The sequence below is a fragment of the Neodiprion virginianus genome, chromosome 3 (assembly GCF_021901495.1).
Source record: "Neodiprion virginianus isolate iyNeoVirg1 chromosome 3, iyNeoVirg1.1, whole genome shotgun sequence".
In the NCBI taxonomy this organism is placed as follows: domain Eukaryota; kingdom Metazoa; phylum Arthropoda; class Insecta; order Hymenoptera; family Diprionidae; genus Neodiprion; species Neodiprion virginianus.
In genome coordinates, this window is record NC_060879.1 from 21176827 (window position 1) to 21200302 (window position 23476).

General features: G+C 43.1%; 5 protein-coding genes across 5 annotated transcripts; all 5 read right to left on the reverse strand.

Annotated features, from left to right (window-relative positions):
- Positions 1 to 2887: 2887 nt before the first annotated feature.
- Positions 2888 to 6166, reverse strand: LOC124299677 (methanethiol oxidase). Its single transcript, XM_046752949.1, has 8 exons — positions 6030 to 6166; positions 5661 to 5824; positions 4782 to 4961; positions 4406 to 4700; positions 4086 to 4346; positions 3616 to 3949; positions 3402 to 3524; positions 2888 to 3117 (listed from the first exon to the last, which is right to left on the reverse strand). The coding sequence occupies exons 1-8, from the start codon at positions 6046 to 6048 to the stop codon at positions 3069 to 3071; spliced, it is 1425 nt and encodes a 474-aa protein (XP_046608905.1). The 5' UTR covers positions 6049 to 6166; the 3' UTR covers positions 2888 to 3068.
- A 353-nt stretch (positions 6167 to 6519) lies between these two features.
- LOC124299679 (uncharacterized) lies at positions 6520 to 7038 on the reverse strand. Its single transcript, XM_046752957.1, has 2 exons — positions 6738 to 7038; positions 6520 to 6642 (listed from the first exon to the last, which is right to left on the reverse strand). Exons 1-2 carry the CDS (start codon positions 7036 to 7038, stop codon positions 6572 to 6574), a joined length of 372 nt encoding a protein of 123 aa, XP_046608913.1. The 3' UTR covers positions 6520 to 6571.
- Positions 7039 to 7923: 885 nt separating this feature from the next.
- LOC124299675 (sodium-coupled monocarboxylate transporter 2-like) lies at positions 7924 to 10712 on the reverse strand. The gene is made up of 8 exons (XM_046752946.1): positions 10341 to 10712; positions 9904 to 10249; positions 9667 to 9821; positions 9455 to 9595; positions 9271 to 9379; positions 8959 to 9180; positions 8383 to 8882; positions 7924 to 8297 (listed from the first exon to the last, which is right to left on the reverse strand). The coding sequence occupies exons 1-8, from the start codon at positions 10562 to 10564 to the stop codon at positions 8204 to 8206; spliced, it is 1791 nt and encodes a 596-aa protein (XP_046608902.1). The 5' UTR covers positions 10565 to 10712; the 3' UTR covers positions 7924 to 8203.
- Positions 10713 to 11231: 519 nt separating this feature from the next.
- Positions 11232 to 14141, reverse strand: LOC124299676 (sodium-coupled monocarboxylate transporter 1-like). The gene is made up of 8 exons (XM_046752948.1): positions 13759 to 14141; positions 13278 to 13623; positions 13028 to 13182; positions 12803 to 12943; positions 12615 to 12723; positions 12319 to 12540; positions 11762 to 12258; positions 11232 to 11691 (listed from the first exon to the last, which is right to left on the reverse strand). The coding sequence occupies exons 1-8, from the start codon at positions 13980 to 13982 to the stop codon at positions 11610 to 11612; spliced, it is 1776 nt and encodes a 591-aa protein (XP_046608904.1). The 5' UTR covers positions 13983 to 14141; the 3' UTR covers positions 11232 to 11609.
- Positions 14142 to 15943: 1802 nt separating this feature from the next.
- On the reverse strand, positions 15944 to 19825 carry LOC124299611 (uncharacterized). The gene is made up of 5 exons (XM_046752877.1): positions 19774 to 19825; positions 19283 to 19424; positions 17800 to 18031; positions 17162 to 17551; positions 15944 to 17053 (listed from the first exon to the last, which is right to left on the reverse strand). Exons 1-5 carry the CDS (start codon positions 19823 to 19825, stop codon positions 15944 to 15946), a joined length of 1926 nt encoding a protein of 641 aa, XP_046608833.1.
- Positions 19826 to 23476: the final 3651 nt, after the last annotated feature.

Sequence of the window (23476 nt, forward strand, 5' to 3'; positions counted from 1 at the left end):
TTTATTGTTATGCTCCAATGCGGCATCGAAGACTTTACGAAGGTTTTTTAGCATTCTGTAACTGAGCAAAGTACGGTTTTTTGACACATTTGAGAAAGAATAATTCCGTCACTGAATCCAGCAATTTTCGTAATACTCTGGTGTCTCTTAACACTTTAAATCAGATCACCAATCGAATTGGAGCGTTGCTCTATACCCCAGTCGTTTTTCCGAACAATGATCATATGCTTAATTCCACGTAAATTTCATCGATTACTAACGACAAGTAAATTGAAGTGAGCATCATATTCGGAATTTACCTCATTGATTATTTTCATGGATCCAAACAATTTTACTTGAACAATACTCAGCAGTAAACTCATCAATTAACGTTACTGAATGTGTCTTAATACTATTACTTGAGATAAAATGAAGGGCAAAACGCTGTTTTTCCCCCAAACACTTTATCTTCTTCTTTCTTTACACTTAAATTACTACGCATAGTACCAAAAGTCTCGTCTTATGATCGAACCATGAATCGCGAGTCATGCCGTGACGAATTCGTGAATTTGTGATTTTCTCACACCAAGTTGCAGTTTGGTTTGGAAAGCTGCGTTCTGCTGTGTCACTGCAGCATGTGTCCCAGCTGTATGAGATCCGGAAAACGCCTGCCTTCCAGGCATGTGTGTAATATAAAAGAAAGGAATGGTCATACATAAAGCACTGCGTGAATTTGAGTGAAAAAGTTCCCACGTTTGCCAGCTGCTGCTAGTTTGATCTGTGATTGCTAGCAATCTTGTCAGCGCTTGTGTTTTATGCGGGAATCGAATTAGCGATGTGAAATCCCGAGGAAATTCTGTACATTATTTTTCACAATTGCCGTATCGTGAACACGGGATTCACTCTAATCGTAAGTGGTTCAACGATCCCACTTGAAAACAGCAGTAAAAAATAATTATAAAATTAAAGTAGAAACAAAACAGGTTCAAAGGCAAACTGATGACGTCCAATTAAGCTTCGAGAGCCTGATGATAACTGTCCCTGTCCCCCGTAGACAAATGCGGTATAATTGATCTTACTGGCTGCAGAACGGTATAAGAGCAGCTATGAACAACTATTTGGTTTGTATCGCCGAGCGCCGCAAGATGAATTGCTACTCGGGGAGTATCTGCATGATTATTTTTTGTTCACAAACATATGGATAACCAGTCGTTGTGTGAAGCAGAGGCCCGGGTGATTACCGTCATCGTTGCAACGGCGCATCTCAAGGTAATCGATTCTATAGGTCTTCGGGTCTTTTTAGCAGCAAAAAGTAAAAGAACGAATCTGAGAAACAAGACATGGAGTGCTAAGGAAATTTAAAACGAGCGAAGATTTTTTTGAAGATGTACCGTAAGTCCAATTTAACCGTAACTAATACGGACGGATAACTTTAGAAAAAGATATAAAAAAATGCGGAGCAACGTGTAGAAAATTTGATCTAGAATGTAATTGCATAAAATATCAGAAAAATTTACTATTGAAAGATATTGAAAATCTGGATTTATTTAGAAATTGCAGAATTGTCGGACATGTAGCGCAACGAATATTCAGACCCAATTCACCGTCGAGATTCCCAGCTCTGATGAAACGGCTGGGAACAATGAGTTTGTTGTATTCAGTGGCCTGATTTCTTAAAATGGATCTGTCAAGCGTATCTGCAGGGAGCCGTAGGACTGAAGCGGGCAGTTTAAATTCGTTAAACTCTACTTACCATTAGTTTACAGGGTTTAGAGTTCAGACTTTCAGTAGGCCCATGATACGCCTGGCTGGACCACACGCTGATATGGTCAACGAACAAAACAACAAAGATGCGACTTGTAAGTACCATTATTTGACCCTATATAGGGAGCTTGAGAAAAAGTTCTCAGCAGCTGCAGTTTCACTCCACTTCTCGGCCCCTTGTGAATAAACAATCAAGAGAATTAAAGCCAGATTACACACTCTTAATTCAATCGTCTAACGATTCTCTTTTTTTTTTCTACTGCTGCGTAACCGTTTTTGAAAATTCTTTACCCTTTGGTTTACTGACAGAAAAACCTCCAAGAGATCTCTCGTATGTAATATTTTTCAAACAACTTATAACCAGGGTCTTTCCGATGCATTTAATTTGAATTTCTATATCCACACTATTACATTTGTTTACGAATCAAACTTACGATTTGAATATAAATAATTTTGTGAATTTTCTCTATGCGTGAAATCGAGCCGCATTGTCGAGTCCAAAATTATGCAAGGAGTCCGTTATAATAGACTAGAATTCACCACCAACAGGACTATAATTCCTTTCAACTTTGCAACTAATTACTCAATTATTCAAGTCCTCGTGAATTACAAAACAGACGTCGACTCGACCGACGGAAATTTATTTTTCGACTCGTTTAACGGATTACTCAACCTCGAAGTAAATTAAGTATATGCATTTAAGACGAAGAGTCGTACACACACGCGCGTGGGACTATCAATAACTTGGGGTTCATATCATTGGTGGAACGTGCGCCAACGGAAGATGTACTTTTCGAGACAATGGAGTGTACAAACGTACATAAAATACCGTCCACACACATAATACAATTATCTGGCCACTTCATCGGTTACTTTCACTAGCTTCCGGCTATTGTTGGATGTGTAGCTATGATATTCAGACACTCGTCAAACGGACTGGAGACCGGATATCGCGGACAAAGCCTTTGCTTACCTCAATAGCTCGTCACATTAGTCAGACTAATCAAATGAACCCACGACTCAGGTTCGAAAGTACTACAAATTGGAATCATTCGTTACTAATATCTGTTACTCAGGAACTGTTACACGAGGGGAATATCAATTCTGATTGAATTAGGTGACGCGTGAGTATAAAGTCACTTAGTTTTCTTGAACAATATCCCTTTTCCTAGGTTAATATTTATTTCATCTTTTCGTAATAGTAAAATACAGTATAAAATATCATCACGCAAATTAATTCGGTCCCACTGATTGATTTGTGAATCTCCTCGATGACTCGCATCAATTAAATTCCAGTCAGTTTTTTACATCATGTGATCATCTTCTCATTTCTCTGGAAGCCAGATGTCCGAAGTGCAATCTCCGCCTGGGTATCTATAATTTTGGTCATTATTAAACTCATGACTTCAATGATAAAAAAATAACAAGTAACATTCAAAACAATTACCAGATTCAATTTTATGGCTATTGAAATTTTAATCAAGTAAGGGTTTTAACCGAGCAAGTGTATCTTCTCGTTTCGTTTCTATTTTCCCTTAAAATTCAATGAACAGTTCAAGTACTGTACAAATGATAAAAGAAAGTAAAATTTGCAATTTACGGCAAATTATTTCCCCACCAAACTTTATTACTTTAATTATTATTATTCGAACGCAAACCTCATCTCGTGAGCCAATAGAATTTCATCCTTATCGGCTCCAAAGTCGACGAGAAAATCTTTATCCAGCGTCATGCCTCCGTTTTGAATATCGACATCGAGTTTCACCATGGTAGATCCGTGTCTGAAAAGCAGCACCGTAAATAACTTTCACGGACCATGATTTGAAGCATACTTCTCCTGGAAAGTACAGGCTCTCAAAATCTTTCACGTACTTGACTTGTTCTGGGTAGAACTGTTTGTCCCAGGGTGAGAACAAGGACGTTGTGACGTAGAGGCGACGTCCATCGAGACTGAGCTGGATCATCTGGGGAGATCCGTAAAGTCGGCGTCCCTTGACGAAGACGGGTTCAGGCTGCTTGTCCAATTCCTTATCTTCCACGACGCGAACTTTGCCATCTGAAAGAATACTACCTCCGAGGAAAATCTGGCCGGTCAGTTTTGGATTCCGAGTATCGGTGACGTCATACTGCCGAACGTCACCGTGGAGCCAATTCGTCAGGTACAAATACTTGTCGTCGAGACTGAGTACGATGTCGGTGATCATGCCTGGAACGGTCGCGTGACGAATTAAAATGAGACTTCCAGTTGAATGCTCACGTCAGTTTCTTTTCATTTTGACATACTCCTGATCAGGAAATGGTCACACGGAAAGAGAAGAAGAAGAAGAAATTGGAGAAGTCACCTTCCATGTACGACTGTATCCAGCCGTCCACTTTCTTCGCGGGAATGCTGATGACCTTCTCGGCAGACCATTCGCCCTCCGATTTCTTGAAGAACCGGAAGACGTTCGAGTGTATCGCGCATCCTACGAAGCCTTCGGCCGAGGTTGGGTTGTGCAAAAACCGCGTCTCCAGCGGGGCGAAGCCCTCCTCACCGAGGTCTAGTGTTTGCAAAAGTTTCCGCTCGGTCCACGAGTAGATGTTCAAGCTTTTTCCGTAAGTTTCTGAAATTACGCGATGGATGAATGAGGATTTCTTGAGTTTCGAACCACTCGAATCTTACCCGCCGTGACGTGACTCGATGCAAAACCCTTCTTGAAGGTTCTCGGCACGCCCCACTCGCTCGATACCAAGACGTCATGGTAAGGTTGGTACCAGAAATCGTATCCGAAGGAGGCCTCGTCCTTCGTCCAAGCGCCAGTCGTCTCTAGGGTGTCGCTGTCGATCGTCAGGAATGAGCCAAGGGCGTCACCGTTGGGTTTTCCCATCGTGGAGATGATTATTTCACCAGTCGGCGAGCAGTGGGATGTGTGTGGAGTGGCCAGACCCCATTTGTGCATCTCTTTTGGCTCCAAGACCTAAGGTGAAAAAAAGCATTCCATTTATAATCAAGGCCAAGTGAGCAGTAATATCGGTCATTGGTTTCAGCAAGGTGCAACCTTCTTAATCTTCGGGTTCCTCTCCTCGGAGAGGTCGACGAAGTAGACGCGGTCCGAAACCAGGCTGGGAAGAACCATGGTATCCCGTTTCTTCGGCGAGTCGTAACAGCTGCTGCAAATGTTCCATCCCGAGTGATGAAGCTCGTCGCCAACATTCGGCATTCGGAGTTTGTGGATTATCTGCGAAGTTTTTAGTCTCGTGTTGATTACTGTTCCATAACATACAAACAACAAAAGCAGCTAGCAACGGACAGAGCATATAGAAAGTCAGGTTTGGAAAATAAATTATCGCGATGAATACAGCGGGCTAAAGGCACACGGTATCATCTTAATTGTATAGTTATGAGTTCAATGATAGATTATAAAGGCGTAAGATATACATATAATGTCGGTAAGGCTTACGAAGATTACGCGACGGACATACGAAGTGTCGCAAGATAAACACATCGGTAGGTAATCTCAACAAATTCCATTTACAAATAATAAATTATCACCCTGTAAAAATCTGGTATGAAATGATGTATATAATACTTTTGATAAATGAACGCGCCAACGATAATATTTGTTACTCAATATGTAGATTAGATTTCCGTGGCTGTACCGAGCGTCGCAGTTTGCCCGAGACTTTATTTTTAACTCGTGCCACTGCGACAACGCTCCACCATTCTTATTGCTGGTTAAACAATCAACTGTCTTTTCCACCTGCAGTCTGTTAACGACTGTATAATTTATGCGATGCAGAAGTGAGAGCCAAAGATTTTCATCCACACACCAAAGAGTACTGACTCGGGGTCCACGAAAAAATTTCTGGGGGTTTGACTATAGCTCGACGCGATTTCGCAAGGGATCAGCCGATTAAAAAGAGATGAACCAGTGAACCTGGGAGTACGTTGAACTCTTCGGGTCCACGTCGACCGTCGCAAGGACATCGGGTTTCGTGGGGTCGGGCTGGATGCAGACGACATAGATGATCTTTTCTCTTGGTCCCTCAAGCATGGCCGCCAAGGGGCTCTTGTACCCGGGTCCAGCACAGCATCCGCCTTCTGGAATCATGACAGACACAACGATGATCGGACAAGATCGAGCGAAAACCTGCGGTCGCAGATTTCGTTCTTCTGGCTCAGGGCCAGAACCGAAGCTGCGGATTCACAGCGTAGATGTAAATTTGCAACGCGGCTCAGGGAAAGAGAAAGAGAGAATGTTTCCACTCAGAGTTGACGAAAACCAGGGCAAAAATATAACGCTCACCTTTTATTACCGTTGCCATGATTATTGCGTTCCTGTTCGATGCGCCAACGTCTGGTAAAGACTGGTGCCGATGCGACCCAACGACGCCGGGTAGCCGAGTCAAACTAAACACATCGGCGCCTCTGTGCGTCAGTTGACTGTGTTCGAATTGAGCCGGCTCACTCACTCACTCGTTCTCTGCCTCTGTCCTTCTTTATTTTTTCACTATCTCTCTCAGTGATACTCAACAGCCTTGACCAAGACCAAGACCGCTTGGCTTCGGTGACAGCAGAAGACGTGCCACTCGGGTTGCATCCGGATGGTCGCAAGGCGCAGAGTTCTTATTCTCGACTTGTCGGGCAAGATTAAAACAAGTCCAAGTGATTCACCCTGATTTTTTTCAATTCACCTAGATATATAAGATATTATTCGATCACTTTCTTTCGGTTCTTTGTTAAAAATATCAGATCAATTTCGTCTAATCGTATTTTGATGATTTGTAGGACAGTCAGGATGATTGTACGTATGTAGGTGAGCAGTGCTTCCAAAGTTTCGGGGAACTTTTAGCGCTTCTTAGACGGAAGCTGATCTTTCCATGGCTTCGTGATTGACCCTAGCGTATGGAGATCAGCAGCTTCTAAATTGAATTAAAACAAAAGTCTGATAATTTTTTTCTCGCAAGTACAATACACGTAGCAAGTAAATATCAATTTCTTCGCCCACCGTTACCATACGAATGATCAGCATTCTTCTCGTGTTTTTCGTGAAGTAGAGCGCATATCATCAAGTTGTCTCTATGTAAAGTCGCGAGCTTTCGGAGTTGACCTTTAGCCACTTCCGTTCTCGACGCGATGATGTCGAAGCCGTCGTCCAGTTTATCCAAGTCGGTGCTAATGTTCGCTACCATCTCCAGTAGCAGAGCATTCCGCCGGGCTTCCAAAGCGAACTTCTTACTGGTCAGAACGGCAACCAGGACGATGGTCATAAAGACACTAAGACCCAGAAGACTCTTTTGAAAGCCAGTCGTCATGCCGCAGGAATGCAGTTGACCCTTGCAAACGTCCTCGACCCTCCCATTTCGTGCGGAAAACTCTGTTATGCTGTTATAAGCAAGTCAAGCACTAATTCACCTTTACCAAAAAACACGGAACCACTCGACACTGGAGGATTTGTCAACGGCGATAAAACGGTCTGGCGAATCGGGTCCCGCCTGTATCGTCCTTCGAAGCAAAATCGGCGCGACTCTTCGAGCGAGTGCAGCAACTCAAAAGCGAAACTATGAGTACTGGGTGAGGTCACGGTGTAATTAGATAACAAAGAGTAATCATTCCCGACGAACTCCATGAAAGGCTGGAGTTGGTGTATAAATAGACGATGTAATGTAAGTCACTCGGTACTTGTTGATACACCCGCTTCTGATGGCCGATGTAGGCGACCGCCCCACGTGCAGGCGCGGCTCACCCGCCCTCAGCGTGGACTCCGAACTGCCTCGCCGTGTCACAGTTAATACAGACGACTCCTAGCTGCCCCGACAGCGCATGCGTACGCGAATCAATAAGTTCGCATTCTCATGGCGGTTCTTTGAACTGGTTACAGAGTCCAGAGCGTCGGATGTACATTCTCAGATAACTAGGTTCTAATGGTTTGCGTGTTATAACGTGTCCCTACCCCTTTCAGTCTACGCCATTTTTAATCGACAAGCCATGAATATGCTCGATCGATTATCAATGTTCGTGATGTTCAGCTATAGAGCTAGTTACTACCATAAATAATTTTACAGTTGTCCCTCAACATCTGGCTGCCATACGTATACCAGTCACGCGATGGTTACCGGTCATTTGATACCACTGAAACGAAATGGTATGACGGGACAGGTAGAAAAGCTTGTTGGAAATGAACGAGACTTATTTCTCCTTCGTGGAACATTTTAATTCGTCTTGTACCCGTACTTAACAACAGTGTCGAACAAGATCTTTGAACTAGGTTCCTTGTCACGTTCACTTGCGAGCTATTGTTCGCACAATGAGACTGTAAGGTAAAAGGGTATTTTCATGTATTTTTACACTGCCCGTTGTTTTGTATTAAAAATATCTTAAGAATAATTTTGTGATGTTATAATTTGTATATGGAAATGACATGTGAATGATATCCAAGTATGGACGATGAGATTTACACCCAATGGTTTTCAGCGTGAGTCATTGCATAGCTTCCTTTTCCTTGTCTGGATTAATTGGTATCGTGGGAATCAGTGTCATCCTCACATCTGCGTATTTTTCTCGGGGCAGGAATCTGTGGTATACATAAATAAAATAAACCTCACATTACCTGAGAAGTGAGAATTTTAAGACAAAAAATAAATCGAGGAACTATGAACCTGTGTATCAGCGGCGAAAAATGATCCCTGTCCAGATCCTTGGAGTCTGGAACACCGATGATGTAGCTCGCGATAATGCCACAGATAACGACAGTTACGTAGCCGACAAGGGAATAGTAGAGGAAAGAAACGGTAAAGAGGATCATGGGTTCGTCTTCCGGCTTCACAGGCGGTAGCGTGGGCTGGGTCCAGTAGGTAGCGTTTAATGTATGCGGACAGTTATCCGTGGACGTTGGCAGTGGGTCGTACCGTATGTTCTTGTTTATTTTGTGAATTTGGGCACCCATGACGATCCACGCCGATATAGTGGTGCCTATGATACCCCCGATTATGGTGCCCTTGTTATTTGCCCATGGGACCAGCATCCCCAGGGTAAATAAACCGAGAGTAGTTCCGGAAGTCACGCCAGTCATGCTCGCGGACATTGTGAATATATCACCTAACTGCTCGGCTACCAGAACCAGGGCAACGCAGAGCATTCCCAACACAACGACGGTGGCCTATCGGTTCAAAGTGGTTTCTAGTTCTGATACTGATTCTATGATTGCTGTCTATGTCTTTTCTATATGCCCTCACCTTCATAACCCTTGTTGCCGTTTGTTCCTTTGTTTCACTTTCCGGCACCCAACGGGAGATGAAATCTTCCCATATCGTTCCAGCCACTGTATTCAAGGCACTGCTCATGGATGACAAGGCGGAGCTAACGAGAGCAGCGAGGAAGAGACCTGGCAACCCGGGAATTCTACTGGCAATGTCCATCACATAGTAGGGTAGAATCTGGTCTGGTTGGGATACCGTCTGTGTGATATTTAACGTTTTTTTTTAGATGATGAACAGTCGTTTCAATACTGAGAATAGGTTGCGAAAACCTTTCAGAAATCAACTCACGTTTGTCACAATCGGATCGCAGTCATGATATTTGGAGTACATTATCAGCCCCGTGTAGACAGAAATGCCTTTTACCACGATTATACCAGCGCACATGATCCAAATGGTTCTGTTGGTAGCACAATTAATAGTAGACCTTGAGAATATGAAAAATAGAGCAATCTCGACATGGAAAAAACCTTACATTCTGGCATCTGAGAGGGATGGTACTGAAAGAAACCTTTGTAAAGAATTCTGACTGATGCCTATACAGGAAATCCAGGTTATCGTCAAGCCAATGGAAACACCCCAGAAGCTAGTTCGAACGAATGGGCTGGGGTTCATGCTACGCCACAAAATTGGACGGTTACTTTTTGCTGGATACTTTCACTAAGAATTGGTTAATTGGTTACCTACTCGAAGAATATAATGCGGCCACCTTCTTCGGATATACGCCAAATTTCCCGAAATCCACCGATCGAGATTATGCCAAGAATGAGCACGGTGAAGAGAGTGATCACTGTTACAGTGAATTGAATTGTGTCCGTCCACACTACTGCTTTGAGTCCACCCTGAAGTTAAAAAGAACTTTGAGGATTGATGATTATCCATTTCACTCACACGATCAGAATATAATTCATGAACGATACTCACCACAGCCGTGTAAAAAATGCAGACAAGTCCAATGATGAGCGCGATATAGTGGAGATTGAAACCAGTAACCTGAGCGAATGCCAACGCTGGTCCGTAAACGACGATTGGAGTGTGAAGTATCAGATTAAGGATGAAGATAACCGAGGCAAACTGTCGAACTGATCTCGAAAATCTAACCTCCAAGTATTTGAAGGAACTGGTTAACTGCAGTTTGTAAAAAACCGGAAGAAAAACGTACGACGTTACGAGGCCAGTGATAAATGTGGTGAATATACAGGCTGCGTACTGTGTTCCGTATCGGTAAGACTCGGCAGGAACTCCGAGCAAAGTAATTCCTGACAGGTGGCTGAAGAAGGACAAAGTAACCACGTATGAACTGAGCCACCTCCGTGGTATGGAAGACTGCATATAGTGAAATAAAACATTCAGATACCAACCTAGCAGTTATGCTCAACGCTACTGGTAAATAGCTCATGGTTTTTCCTCCTAGTAGGTATTCCGTGGTAGTATCTTGCTTCTTGCTGAAGAATCCGAAGTAAGTCCCGACCACTGCACTAACGCAGAGCATCGTGACGAAGAGAAAGTAGTCAACCCATCCAAAGGTGAGTGGTTCAACATTGTTCTGGATGGTATTCACCAGCGAGAAATTGTTTGTAGACATTTTTAATTTTATTTCTTGGTACTAGACCAAGAGTGTCACGAGCCTAACAAGTAGAAGTCGAAGGTGAACATACGTGGCCACTAAAAAGAACGGAGACAAAATGATCGTGAATAGAACCAGAAAACGTGAATTTCGAAGAAATACTGACAGACAACTGCAGTATGCAGTCGCTCACAGTGGGTATAATTCTATGCATGTTCAGCATTTAAAAATGACAGATAAAATGATTTAGTGTTAGCTGCCACCTTAGCATATGCAAATAGACTGTAATATAAAGTGCTTATTTGAATTTCCTGTAAGCCCAGGGCTGAAGTAGTGTTGGAATTTGTAGTAGTAGGTGAGAACACGAATACCAGCCTCAATTTTTATCATATTCAATTTCCAAATGAACCAATAGTCCCCTTCCAGATCCAGGCAAAATAAGTAGGGGGGATGATTATTTTTTCTGAAGTCTCATCCACAAATCAGATTTCAGACCTTGACTTATACGATGGAACGCTGAGCCGTTCGTACGATGTGTCAGTCATGGTTGGTCGTTTGCATTGCATAAAGCGTCTGGCCCGAATACTTTTGCGAGGAGAGTAAATATTAACGAACCTCGTCCACAGATTTCAACTCACAAAGATAACGTGCAACGATAAGATCGGTTTGAATGAGACACGTGCAGTTTAATATTTGGCAAATACAGGTTTAATAATAAATTGCTCATTTACATGTTCACCAAATACATTTATAAATAAATAAAGCTATCATACAATGTAGTTTTGGCCGAAGTTCTCATGCGGGAATCAAGTTACGCAATCCACAACGCAGCTTTCACTCATGTCTAACAAAATTTATATACACAATTTTTTATGTCATGCTCCATCCAAACTGCGCAAATCTGAAAGCAGACTGAAATTCCGATAATTTTATAATAAACCCCATGATGCTGCTCGAGTACCGATGTAGTGATTGGAATAATTTGAGTCTCTTTAAGCTCCATTCGATGTTTTTCGCCGTCACAGTGAACAGAGACTCTTTGAGTAGGGGAATCACGTTCACTTCACATGGCCTCCTTTTCTTTATCCGGTACCTCGGGAATTGGCTTCAGGGGTACTTCAGTGTATTTCTCTCGAGGAAGGAACCTAAAATTGAACAAAAATAAGAAAAATAAGACGCAAGTTCAAGTACGATAGGGTAAGTAGCCCCACAAACCTCTGAACAATCGGAGCAAAGTGATCTCTGTTCAATTCATTGAGCTTTGATCGACCAGTGACAAAACTGGCAATAGTTCCGCTCACTACGACGACTGTGATTCCGATCAGTGAATAGTAAAGGAAAGAAATGGTATAAAGGATCATGGGTTTGTCTTCGGAATCGATGGGCGAAGCCGACGTTGACTCTGTCGAATGCGTCATGTTCGGTTGAATCGCGCAATTAGCTATCGAGGTTGGTAGTGACACGTAGGTGTCTTTCACTTTCTCGACTTGGGCGCCCACTATGATCCATGTTGAGGCGGTAAAGCCTATGATCCCCCCGATCACGGCACCCTTATAATTCGCCCATGGAACCATCATCCCGAGAACGTAGAAGCCCGTGATAGTTCCAGCCGTAACACCGTTCATGGTCGTAGACACCATGAATATATCACCTAAGTGTTCTACGATGAAAACGAAGAAGATGCACAGGAATCCCAATAAAACGACGGTAACCTGTTTGCAGAAATCGATTTTTCAAGATCCCACTACGATTGCTCCCCTTCGGTTCCTCACCTTCATCACTTTTGTGGCCATTGCTTCTTTCTTTTCACTCTCTGGAATCCAGGGGGAGATGAAGTCTTCCCATATGGTTCCAGCTGCCGTGTTTAATCCACCGCTCATCGTTGATAAAGCAGAGCTCACAAGAGCGGATATGAAAAGGCCCGGCAGTCCAGGAATGTTTCCTGCGACGTCCATTACGTAATAGGGTAACATCTGGTCTGCCTTATCTACAATCTGGATTATGCTTAAAGATTATTTCATGATGCTGTTTGACATGTGACGTACTTCAGCCGAGGAATTGAACTCACGTTTGCTGTAACCGGGTCGCAATCGTGATATTTGGAAAACATTATCAGGCCAGTGGCGACGGATATCCACTTTGCAGTGACCAGTCCAACACACAGTACCCAGAGAGATCTGGAGTATCAAGATCTTAGTACCGTCGGACCACAGACAAGCTTGCGAAATGAAAATTTAGTATGAATAAAAACCTTACACTCTGGCTTCCGAAAGGGTTGGCACAGCAAGGAATCTCTGCATACTACTTTGATTGACACTGATGTTAGCAGCCCAAGCTGTTGTCAGACCAAGAGATACCGCCCAGAAGCTACTTCGAACGAATGGACTGGGATTCATACTGTCGGAAAATTTGAACCGTTTTTAAAAGTTTTCATATTCCTTGGTTATTTTCTTAACAATTACTAACTAGTCTCGTTCTTACTCGAAAAATATCAGACGACCTCCTTCCCCGGATATCCGCCAGATCTCGCCAATGCCCCCAACGGAGATGATGCCCAAAGTAAGAACGATGAAAAGAGTGACAATAGTGACCGTGAACTGAATCGTATCAGTCCATACCACGGCTTTGAGTCCACCCTTGTGTGAGGAAGACATAAGTGGATTAATAAAACATAACCGCTTGTACGTGCAGTTTCGATGTTACTGAAGCTTAAATTACAATTAATACTCACTACAGTTGTGTAGAAAATACAGACACCTCCTATAGCAGGAGCGACGTAATGCATATCAGAACCAGTCACCTGGGCAAAGGCCAGTGCGGGTCCATAGATAACGAGGGGCGTATGAAGGATCAAAGATATGGTATAGAGAACCGACGCAAACTGTCGAACAATCCTTCCAAACCTTAGTTCTAAGTACTCAAAGGTGCTGGTCAGCTGGAGCTTATGGAAGACCGGGAGGAAGATGTACGAGGTCAAAATGCACATGAAGATGGTGGTGAATATGCAGGCTGCGTACTGAGTCCCGTACTTGTAAACCTCAGAAGGGATTCCCAATAGGGTGATACCCGATACGTGACTGGAGGAAGAGACTTTTTGCAACAAATGGCTTGGACATACAATTATATTAATCTGATTTCCTTTCTTTTATTTGCATACTTATTGTCAACTGATCACTGTCTGTTGACCGTGTCTTTGAAATATGTATACTGACCCTGCAGTTATGCTCATGGCGACTGGAAAATAGCTCATTGCTTTCCCGCCGAAGAGATATTCCTTCTTTGTGTCTTGCTTTTTGCTGAAGAATCCAAAGTAGACACCGACTGCGGCGCTGATGCTGAGCATCACGAAGAACAGAGTGTAGTCCATCCATCCGAAGGTTAGGTACGCGACAAACTTCTGGCTGGTGCCCACTAGAGAAGAATTATTGGTTGACATTTCTGGCTCTTTTCTCCCCCAATAAAAGGAGGCAGCAGCGTCGTGAAGCGTGTCTTGAACACTGGGCTGTGGATCTTTGAACTTTGATCAGAGTAATGATCCGACACGGAAAATGCGATCACCAATCTGAGTAGAGAACGTCTAGGAAGTTTGAGGAATACTGAAGGTAATCTAGCGATGGGGACTCGTGCGTGGAAGACACGATTCCACGTATATGTTCATGATTTACAATCGACAGATAAACGGACTCTGACGCCTTGAAATTTACAAACAAGTTCTACTGCGTGGTTGGAAGGTTTGAACTATCATATGCACCTAGAGATGAAATTTCCTTAGAAATGGTCATCCTTTTTGTCGTAGGTTCCGCAGCAAATTGTAAATTTCAAGACTGCTTTCGGGATCTGTGCGTTGTTCATTTAGAAGAGAGATGCCACGATTTGCGGTATGCATCGGAGTGCCGAGATTTGTAAAGTGATACCGTTTCCTCGATTCTGCATCTCGCGAACCGTGCATTTCGTTATCTATAAATTGCGGAATTAACGACGCATCATGTTCCTACGTGTTTCATCAGGGTCTGCAATCCGGTAATGTCGTGAGTAGTCTGGTATCCGTGACCTTTCCTTCAAGCCAAGACAAACAGCCATTAAAACCGCTGCAAAAACGCGGTTGGTGTATCAAAATTATCAACGTCAGGTAAAAATAAGCTATTTATGGTCAAAGCACATATCACCTAAATCAGAATCAGGCTTCTACGCGCGTATAAATTTGGCAACAACGACCTTGTGCTCCGATTAGCTACGGTGATTTGCTGCTCTGCCAACTTTATCTATTATCTTATATTTTCGTCACCTCATATTTACCTCAAGATATAAATGTGCCAATTAATTGTTCGTACAGTGATTCCTTGAATGAAACTACGATTCAATTGACGATTTTTAGGATTTAGAAAATGCATCAGAAAAATATGAACTCTTACTTCAGAATTTATTTCAATATTTACAGTCTTCCGTTTGCAGATGTGAAGCCGTGTAAGACATATTTACAATCTATTTACAAAACTTATTTCCTTTATCACGACTGGCATATAGCCAGACTGTTGATTCGAATTTTAAATTTCACTGGGGGTACGTCCCTACGTCACAACTATCGTCGTAACATTTTTCTAATTTTCTAATCTTAAATCATACTTATCAATTTAACCAATGTACATCTAACCAAGTAGCGATATGCCGATAGACAAATTATACCTTGTTTCTAGCATCTATCATATAATATTCATATATGATTATCATTTTTATAAACACCAATAATTGTATACCTAATTTCTTTTACAATAAGTGACTTTGAAATCGGTTTGCTGAGTTGTAATAGGCCGAATATACTAATTCTAAAAAAAAAATTCGCAACTGTTACTTTTACAATACAGTTAAGGTTATTCTAGCTAACTTATCGCAATATTCACAAAGATTCACAATTCATCGTACTATTACCGTACAACAGTTTTTCCCCGTCATCTTTTTAACTACGCGATAAGCTTTCCAAGGAAAAATATTCACGTGCGTGATACATTATTTCTTTTACATCGCGTTCATTTCGTGTAAAAGATATACGACCAGTTGAGATACTCGCTACATTCACTATATATATATATCAGAATTATCTCGAAACCGTTTAACTAAAGTCAAAAAAGATTCCGTCTATATAAAGTTTCACCCTAGTGTCGATATCTCATCAAAATGAAGGAAACGTAAAATTCTTTCAAGCGTTTCCTTTTCATGAAGTTAAACGGAAGAATAATAATATTATATCTTACAAATTAATCTATTATAGGTTTGATTTTGATTGATTTTTCAGGTATAAGATATTGTGGTTCCTTAGATCCCAGACTTACAGCCGAGAAGTGAATTTATCAAGTCCATGTTCGTCACTCGTCGCCCGAAACTGGTACGAAAACCCTCCGCTCAGGTAAGTAGCCTTAGCATCGCTCTCAGAAAACTGAGAAGCAAGAACAGAAGGACAGTGCCAGGTTGATTATGAGTGATCGCTGACGAGGGTGAGAAGAGCCCATACTTGAGCCCGACGATGGTTCTGAGATGAGCGCGAAGTCCGGAATTGTGAGAACTGGTGGGTCCGCACTGATAGAGCGGAGCGTTCCAGAGGCTGCTGTCCCTGGGCCCGAACAAGAGAGTGTATTCGCCGCTCCAGGTGACGCCGACGCGAGCCCTGAGTCCAAGGATAGCCGGCGCCTCGAGGGAGCGCGGGATGCAATCGGGGGGCCAGGTGGCGAGCCGGCCGCGGCCGCCGCAGCGAGCAGCGACCCCTGGGTCACCGGGGACAAGAATGGACTCGGCGACGTGGAGGTCAAGCTCGGTGGTTCCGGTCGGAGTCGGTGGCGTCGGGGTGACAAAGACGCTGGGCGTCGTTTCTTCGTAGCGCTGGTTACCACGCAGCATGGCGGCGAAGGAGAGCGCGAGAGAGGGATGCGCATCTTGAAGCAGATGGCGGTAGGAGTCGTCCTCATCAACGAGGCTGCGCTTGGAAAGGTGGGCCTCAGATTCGGGGACCTTCGGCGCGTCGGGCGACCGTGTGATGGCCTCCTGGATCTCGTCCATTGACGGGAGCATCTCATCCGCCGACACTTGCTCCCGTTTCGGGGCGTATATGTCCCATATGTTCTTCGCCAGCTCCGGAGTCATCCAGGGCACCACTTCTCGTCGGGCCCGATCTTCGAGGCGGTCCCCGTCCATCGCGAACTGCGGAGCTTCCGACTCCAGCTCTTCGTGGCGCCGTTGTCGCCCAGCCCGCTGAACGTAGCTTCCGGCCGCTGTTACTGCGTAGAGGAACGAGCTGCACTTCGGATCCCTGAAGTAGTCCCATTGCCCCGTCCACAGTTTGTCTCCCGGCCATACTCGAAATTGTCTCCTCACCCATAAGCCTCCCTCTTCGCTCTCGCAGCTCTTGCTCGTCCAGCTTCCACCCAGCAACGCTGGCAGTGCTGCGACCTCGTGGAGAACCGGAGGACTCGTCTCTGTTCCTCGGGATATCGCGTTGCACATCGGACACCCCGTTGTCTGGTGACAGAAAGAGAAATCATTTGAAATTGATCAATGTCACCTACAAATGTATGACTGACTGCATCTTTTTCTACATGAGTGAATTTTTTTTCAATTTCTACTCACCGTGTCAGACCGCAGAAGCGCGGTTGACTGTAAAGCCGTGGGCCTGTGGGTGAAGCGAGTTTGAGTCGTGGGCGGAAGACCGCCCAATAGGAGTTCGACTCTTGGTCTGCCTACGGGCTTGTAATGGGTCGTTTTTGAGACCGAGGGTCTCTTTTGGACCCTGAGGAGTCGCAGTTCTCCAAACTCGAGGCCGAGTGTTTCGAGGCAGTCGATGCCGCGCCGATTCTGCGATGGCTGATGACCGTGAAGAGAGTTGTACCTGGGCCCTTCCCACAAGGGATTGGGAACGCGGTGATGAGGTTGTTCGTAGACGAGCTGAGGGACATACGGCCGCCATTTTGGCTGCGGCCCGCACGTTGAGTTCACCCTGAGTCCCAGTTTGTGGGCAACCTGCGACACAAGGAGTGATTTACCGCTGAGAGGTCTGGTGGGTATAATTATAATCAGTGGCGTCGTGATAACAGTCCGTCTCGTACTTCGCTGTCAGTCAAACTCACGGTGTTTCTCTTTGGCACACAGTCGCTGGATCTGATTATCGTTCACGTTGGCAAATTGACGGCACCGTCTGGCTTCGCACCGCGCAAAATACGCCTCGTGATGTTAAAAAATAGGAGAATCAAAATCGTATCCATGCTTACCTGCCGATTTAGGGGGATCACGTGGACCGTGTCCAGCTGAAACCTAGCTTCTGTGGCTCCAGGAGTTAGAATGGACGCTGAGAGCAGCCGCAGCACACCTCTGGCTGTCACTGTGTGAGTGGCCACACTGCACGACTCTTCAGCGTAGTGGTGACGCAGCAGCAAAAATGTATCGTTCTCGTAGAAGGTGTACTTTCGGATCACGTACTCGGGTCCCGATCTCGTCTCGCACCTTTTGAACGAAAAACATGGAGTTTGAAAGGCTGTTAGAATTTTTTTTGTTCATTGGTAGCACTAAGTTTAAATTGTCAACTAGCAAGATATTCAGCCCAACAAAATGGCCAACGTTGTACTTCAGGCCACTTTGTTCTTAATAACTTAAAAGAAGATAAGAATCCTTCAACATGTGTTCATCTTGCGGATTCTCCCTTGTTAAAATAGAAGCAAAGGACTCGGTACACTTCGGGAGTAAGAGTCTTGGAGCGTGAACTGCCGTCGGGGCTCGTCAAGTAGGCACAAAGGGTCGCAGTTTCTTGTAAGCACGCTACAACTGCTGCAAGTCGGTAACCTATGAAGTATCTGACTGTCTTTTTGTCAACAAAAATAGCTTCAAAAGTTTTTCCAACATTTCTGTCAATATGAAAGCACTGCCGATGTAATCAAACCTTTTTTTTCGCGTAATCATATACTTTTTGCAAAATTTTGATTGCATTTTTCTTCGGTTAATGTAACTATTATCAAATTGTTGGTGAAATGACTTTACTAGGTTTGCAGATTATGAATATCTTGAAAGAGACAGGGTCAAAGATCTTACAGGCTGTGAGGAATGTCGAGTTATTTTCGTTGTTAGCTTTGTTCAGGCTAAGATCTTTGTGATCGAACATTCTACGACCGAACTAAGCAGTTTTTTCAAAGAATATCCGTTCTAGAGCTACTCATTTTGGTACAATAATATATATAATTCAACGTCTCAAAGCGTTTCTAAGAAAAGTTTGATCATGGCTTTACAAAAAGGAGACGTGAAAATACAAATAGAAGTCGTCGAAGATCAAGACCGAGGGGTTGACTACCCTTAATATCTAGTGTACACTATTCATGAAATCTCATGAAATCGTTCAAAATTTCCGCAATCTTAGAAATCACATGGAATCCCTGAAATCCTATAAAATCCTTAGATCTTTGAAATCCTCTTAATTCTTTAAAACTATGAAAGGTAAAATCGTCTGAATCTATCTCTTTAAAATCACACGAAATCCCCCCTGCAATCCTTTGTAAATCATTGAAATCCCTTGAGATCTTGCAAGATTATCGGAAATTTCTGAAACATTATGAAATAGTTTGAGATACTGAAATCTTTTAAGTCCAATGAAATCGTAGGGAAATCTAATGAACTCATTTGGTTATCCAAAATTCTTCAAATCGTACTGAAGAAACGAATTTTGGGTATGCAAAGAATACTAAAGATGGTTCAATAAAAACTCACCCCTGTGATAACCAAGTGGCGTGCAATCTCAACGGGGTGGAATCACCAGCGGTCGCAAAATCGGAGACGACGGTTTCTCTGAAGAAGGCCTGGCACTGGTCTCCGCCTCGTTCGGGGCCCCAAACCATGCCGAGGGACGGACCTGGAAGACAAACGGTAATAAAAAGGACAACGCATATAGTGTCATACTTAGCCTTACGGGGTTATAGCGCTCCGGTACCGAAGGGGCGCATCCTGGGCTTTCGGATCTCGTGTCCGAGGTATAAAACCCAGCAGGTACCAGAGCAGCCCACCCGCTGAGGCCCCGCTCCGACGAGGGGTTCGAGAGTTTTAGGGTCTGACAGATTCCGAAAGATAAATTTATTCGATGATTCTAAGTCCCCCGCCACTATTGGACTGCCTATGCGCCTGGCCCGGGATCGGGGCCCCCGTAAAACCTCGTCGTAGCGACAACTCGAGATCTGGCTGGATAAAATATCCGAAATACTTACCAGTCAGAATCCGACCAACACAATCGGTAGAAACGTTCAACCACTCAAGCATTTTCCTGAAAATCTGTTCGCAGATGTCTTGCGCAAAAAAAAGGACTCTACGCTCACAAATTTTATTGGTATTTAAAAAAGTACATTCATAAAAGAATGCCTTGTAATCTTTGAACGTTTTTTAATAACATCATAACGGCTTTATTTTAATTGTTTTGCATCGACGTTGAGATGTTCTGGAGGTTTTCTAATTTTTCATGATAACGGATTTCTTAGATCTCGATGTGATACAAATAATTGAAATGACTTTTAGGGTGAACTTGGAATCGGTAATTTCATTTGTGAAAGGGAATATTCAGTCGACAATTAGAAATTTTCACATCACTAGTTTAATTGAACCTCGGTGAAATAAATTGGTGATTTACATTTATGCGTCTTATTTGTTTTTTTTTTCTAGTAATGGTTGTAAAAGTTTCACCCCAGAATCGGATAAAAGTGTATAATTATCTAAACAATTTTCTCAAGGGAATAGAATAATTATTCCTACATTTTAATGAATGAGAATTTGAATTCAAAGTTTTCCTTTCAAAATTTTTGGTACACGTCGTTCGTTCAATCCGCTGACTCAATTTGCGGGATTCGTGCGTCAAGGCTCTGGACAGCTGGGTAAACTCTGACCTGGTACGAAATTCGTTCGAGGATTGATCACTGACACTGAACAGTAAACCCGACTCTACGATTCTTGGGGTTCCGGGACCCGCATGCCTCGTTCTTGGGTTTCAAGGGCTTTTTACCCTCTTCATCCTCCACCCTAGCCCACCATGCAGTCTTCGAGAATGATGTTATGTTTTAAACATATGCGGACGTCTGCGTGTGTATGCAAGGAAAAAGGCCGAGGGTTTAGCCACGCGATGGATGCTTGAAATCTTATAAAAACATGCTACTCGCTCCGTGAACAGTCTGCCGCGTTTGCTACTTGTCGCCCGTTTTTGAACCCTGCAGCTCGACGATGAGTCGGTATTTTTCAAATACATACTTATGTGAAGGAATTTGTTATTATCAATTACGACGTGCTGCCAAAAATAACGACAAATTCATTTCACTTCAAAATCTACACATTTCGTACGATTGTTTGGAAATTTGATAGTGATCATAGTGATTTGTAGATTTATATGAAAATGAAATTTCACTGATACTCTCTTTTATCAAATAATCAAATACACCTTTGTTTATGGAAATTTTGATTTTATACTAATCAGTATCACAATACCGTCAATACCGTGATTCAACAGGCAAAAATCTAAATAAAATCTTGATTAATTATACTTGTAAATTGAGTCGTACTTCATCCGTTCAATTATTAAAAATCCATTCCGTAAACCACATAAAAAAATGTACAATCAACTTATCAAACTAAAAAAGTAGAGTAAACCTCAGAAACTGATTTTGCGTTGCAATAACCAAAAAAGGATCGACGATAGCGCAAAATGGTTACGCGTACCTCGTTTTTCGTAATTTCAACAATATTCGAACAGGTTTTTCAACGTTACCTGTTTTACTGAATTTTTCTAGTTACTCTAACAAATTAAATTTTTCTCAGTGTATTACGAAAATGTGTCACTTGATTAACCCGTGATTGTTAGCATCGATCAGTTCACAAATACCCAATAATACCCGCATGCACCGCGCTTAAGCGTTCGTTCGTGAAAGAAATTCCCACGTTCGGTGGGCGCCACGCGGCGATACGTTGCCTCAGCTGATTGCTAATCTTCGCATTTCGTATTCTGCCCAACTTGACCCGGCTAACGACGACTGCAACGTCAACAGTGGAGGTTGAAGGGGGTGTAGCCTCCGTGGTCGTGCAGCAATGCATCCCGCGGCGCTTATAAACTTAAATTAAACGATTCCAAGCGGTGAAATTGAACAAAGCTTCGCATGAACCCCCGCGTCGTTTTCCCATTTCCATACGTCTTTCCCCCACGGTATGATAGTTGATTCTTAAAAAAGGCGCCGCAATCGCGTGGATAAAGCATTACAGTTACCAAAGCTCAGCGATTTTAAGCAGGTTTATTCTCTTTGATTATGACGATACAAAAGATCAAACGCGATTTAGGTTTCGTTGCCCAGTTATCATAACAAGAATTGATTTTTCGAATCATTCATATTTTGGAGAGCTTGAGTTTGTTAACACATCAAAATCGAAAGTCGGGTTTCAAGTTTAATACGTTGCAAACGAAATTTTGAAATTTTTTCGAAATCTTGCGGTGAAATTTTATCGAAATTTTTATCACCACCTTGTGTTAATCAACGTATTATATAGTAATAATAAACCAATCAGTTGAATTGATTCGGACGGTTAAAGAATATTCACTTACAATTGGAACATTACACGAGGAAATGTATAACAATCTCTAAATAAACGCTAATGATATTGTCACTCACCGATAAGGAGAATCCCAAGGTGGATGATCAGGGCGACAGCCATGGCGTTGTATTAATATTCTTCGAGATGTTATTGCAACAAAAATTAAGCTAAGGATCCTTCTCCATCGTCATTTTCGACTTTCGTGTGCAACGACGCAGGACTGTTCGTCTTCCCTGTCACTTCAGCCAAAGTTGAGTTAAAACTTCTCTCAGAGCCGACCTACCCCACGCTTATATAAACTCTCGTCCCCACCGAGGCTCCCAGTGAATTCAGCGTCGGACCCAAGGGCCCAGAGCCCATGCAGGGGCGCCGAGTCTCGGGCCCCCTGCTGGTCCCGCTGTGAACATCGAGCGACGGGCCCATTCCCCACCTGCACAAATTTATGTCCACCGTACGTACACAACTATTGAGTTTCCTGTGCCGCTATCTCGGCAATAAATCTCTGGGGGTCCAGTGAAATCCGAAAACTGGCTTTGAAAAACTGAAGGCTTTGATAACTACGGTATATGTCCAGTCGAATTTACCGAAAATGTGTTAGTTCAGACAAAAATGGAAACTTTTCAGTAATTTGATTACGAGGAAAATTTCTTTTTAGAAAATAGACAAGTATTAAACTTTAGAATTTAAAACAAAAACTTTTATCCTTTGTTTTTAATAGCTTTAAAATAGCTAAAGATGTAGTAAGTTCAATGACAACGTTGAACTGGTTATTGAAAAAAATCTGTTGCAGTGGCTTTGAAGAAAATAGTCTTTTGAATAAAATGAGTCATCGTAGAGTGAAATCGGACAAACCTACTAAATTTTCAACCATGTTTGAAGCAATTTGAAACGTAGCACCGATTTCTAAGCACTTGTTGATTACGTAGATATTTACTATCATTGCATTTTGAAAAAAATTTCCGTAGCTTGGGAATATAATAATTTGAGGAATGGTATGGAATTCTTACCCACTTTCTTAATAAACCCCTGTGGATAGAACAACTGATAGAAAGCGACGATGGGATAGAACTGTTTGACAGAACTTTCGGTGATTCTCGGTAGGCCTCTGCTTTTTCTACCTAGGGACAGAATTGCGATGAATGCCGGTGCACTAAGTTTCATGGGGAAAATGCAGGATAGATCCCGAACCCTGAGGACAAGGGCGCATTATTGTTCCGGTGAGCGGTATTGTCGGAGGGCAACTGGAGTTTCGAATTTTAACTTGGTTCGAGACTCGGGATTCTGACGCGTCAATGGACGTGATTGAGAAATCTCTCTTGGGTGGCCCCCGGCCCGCTTCTATGGACC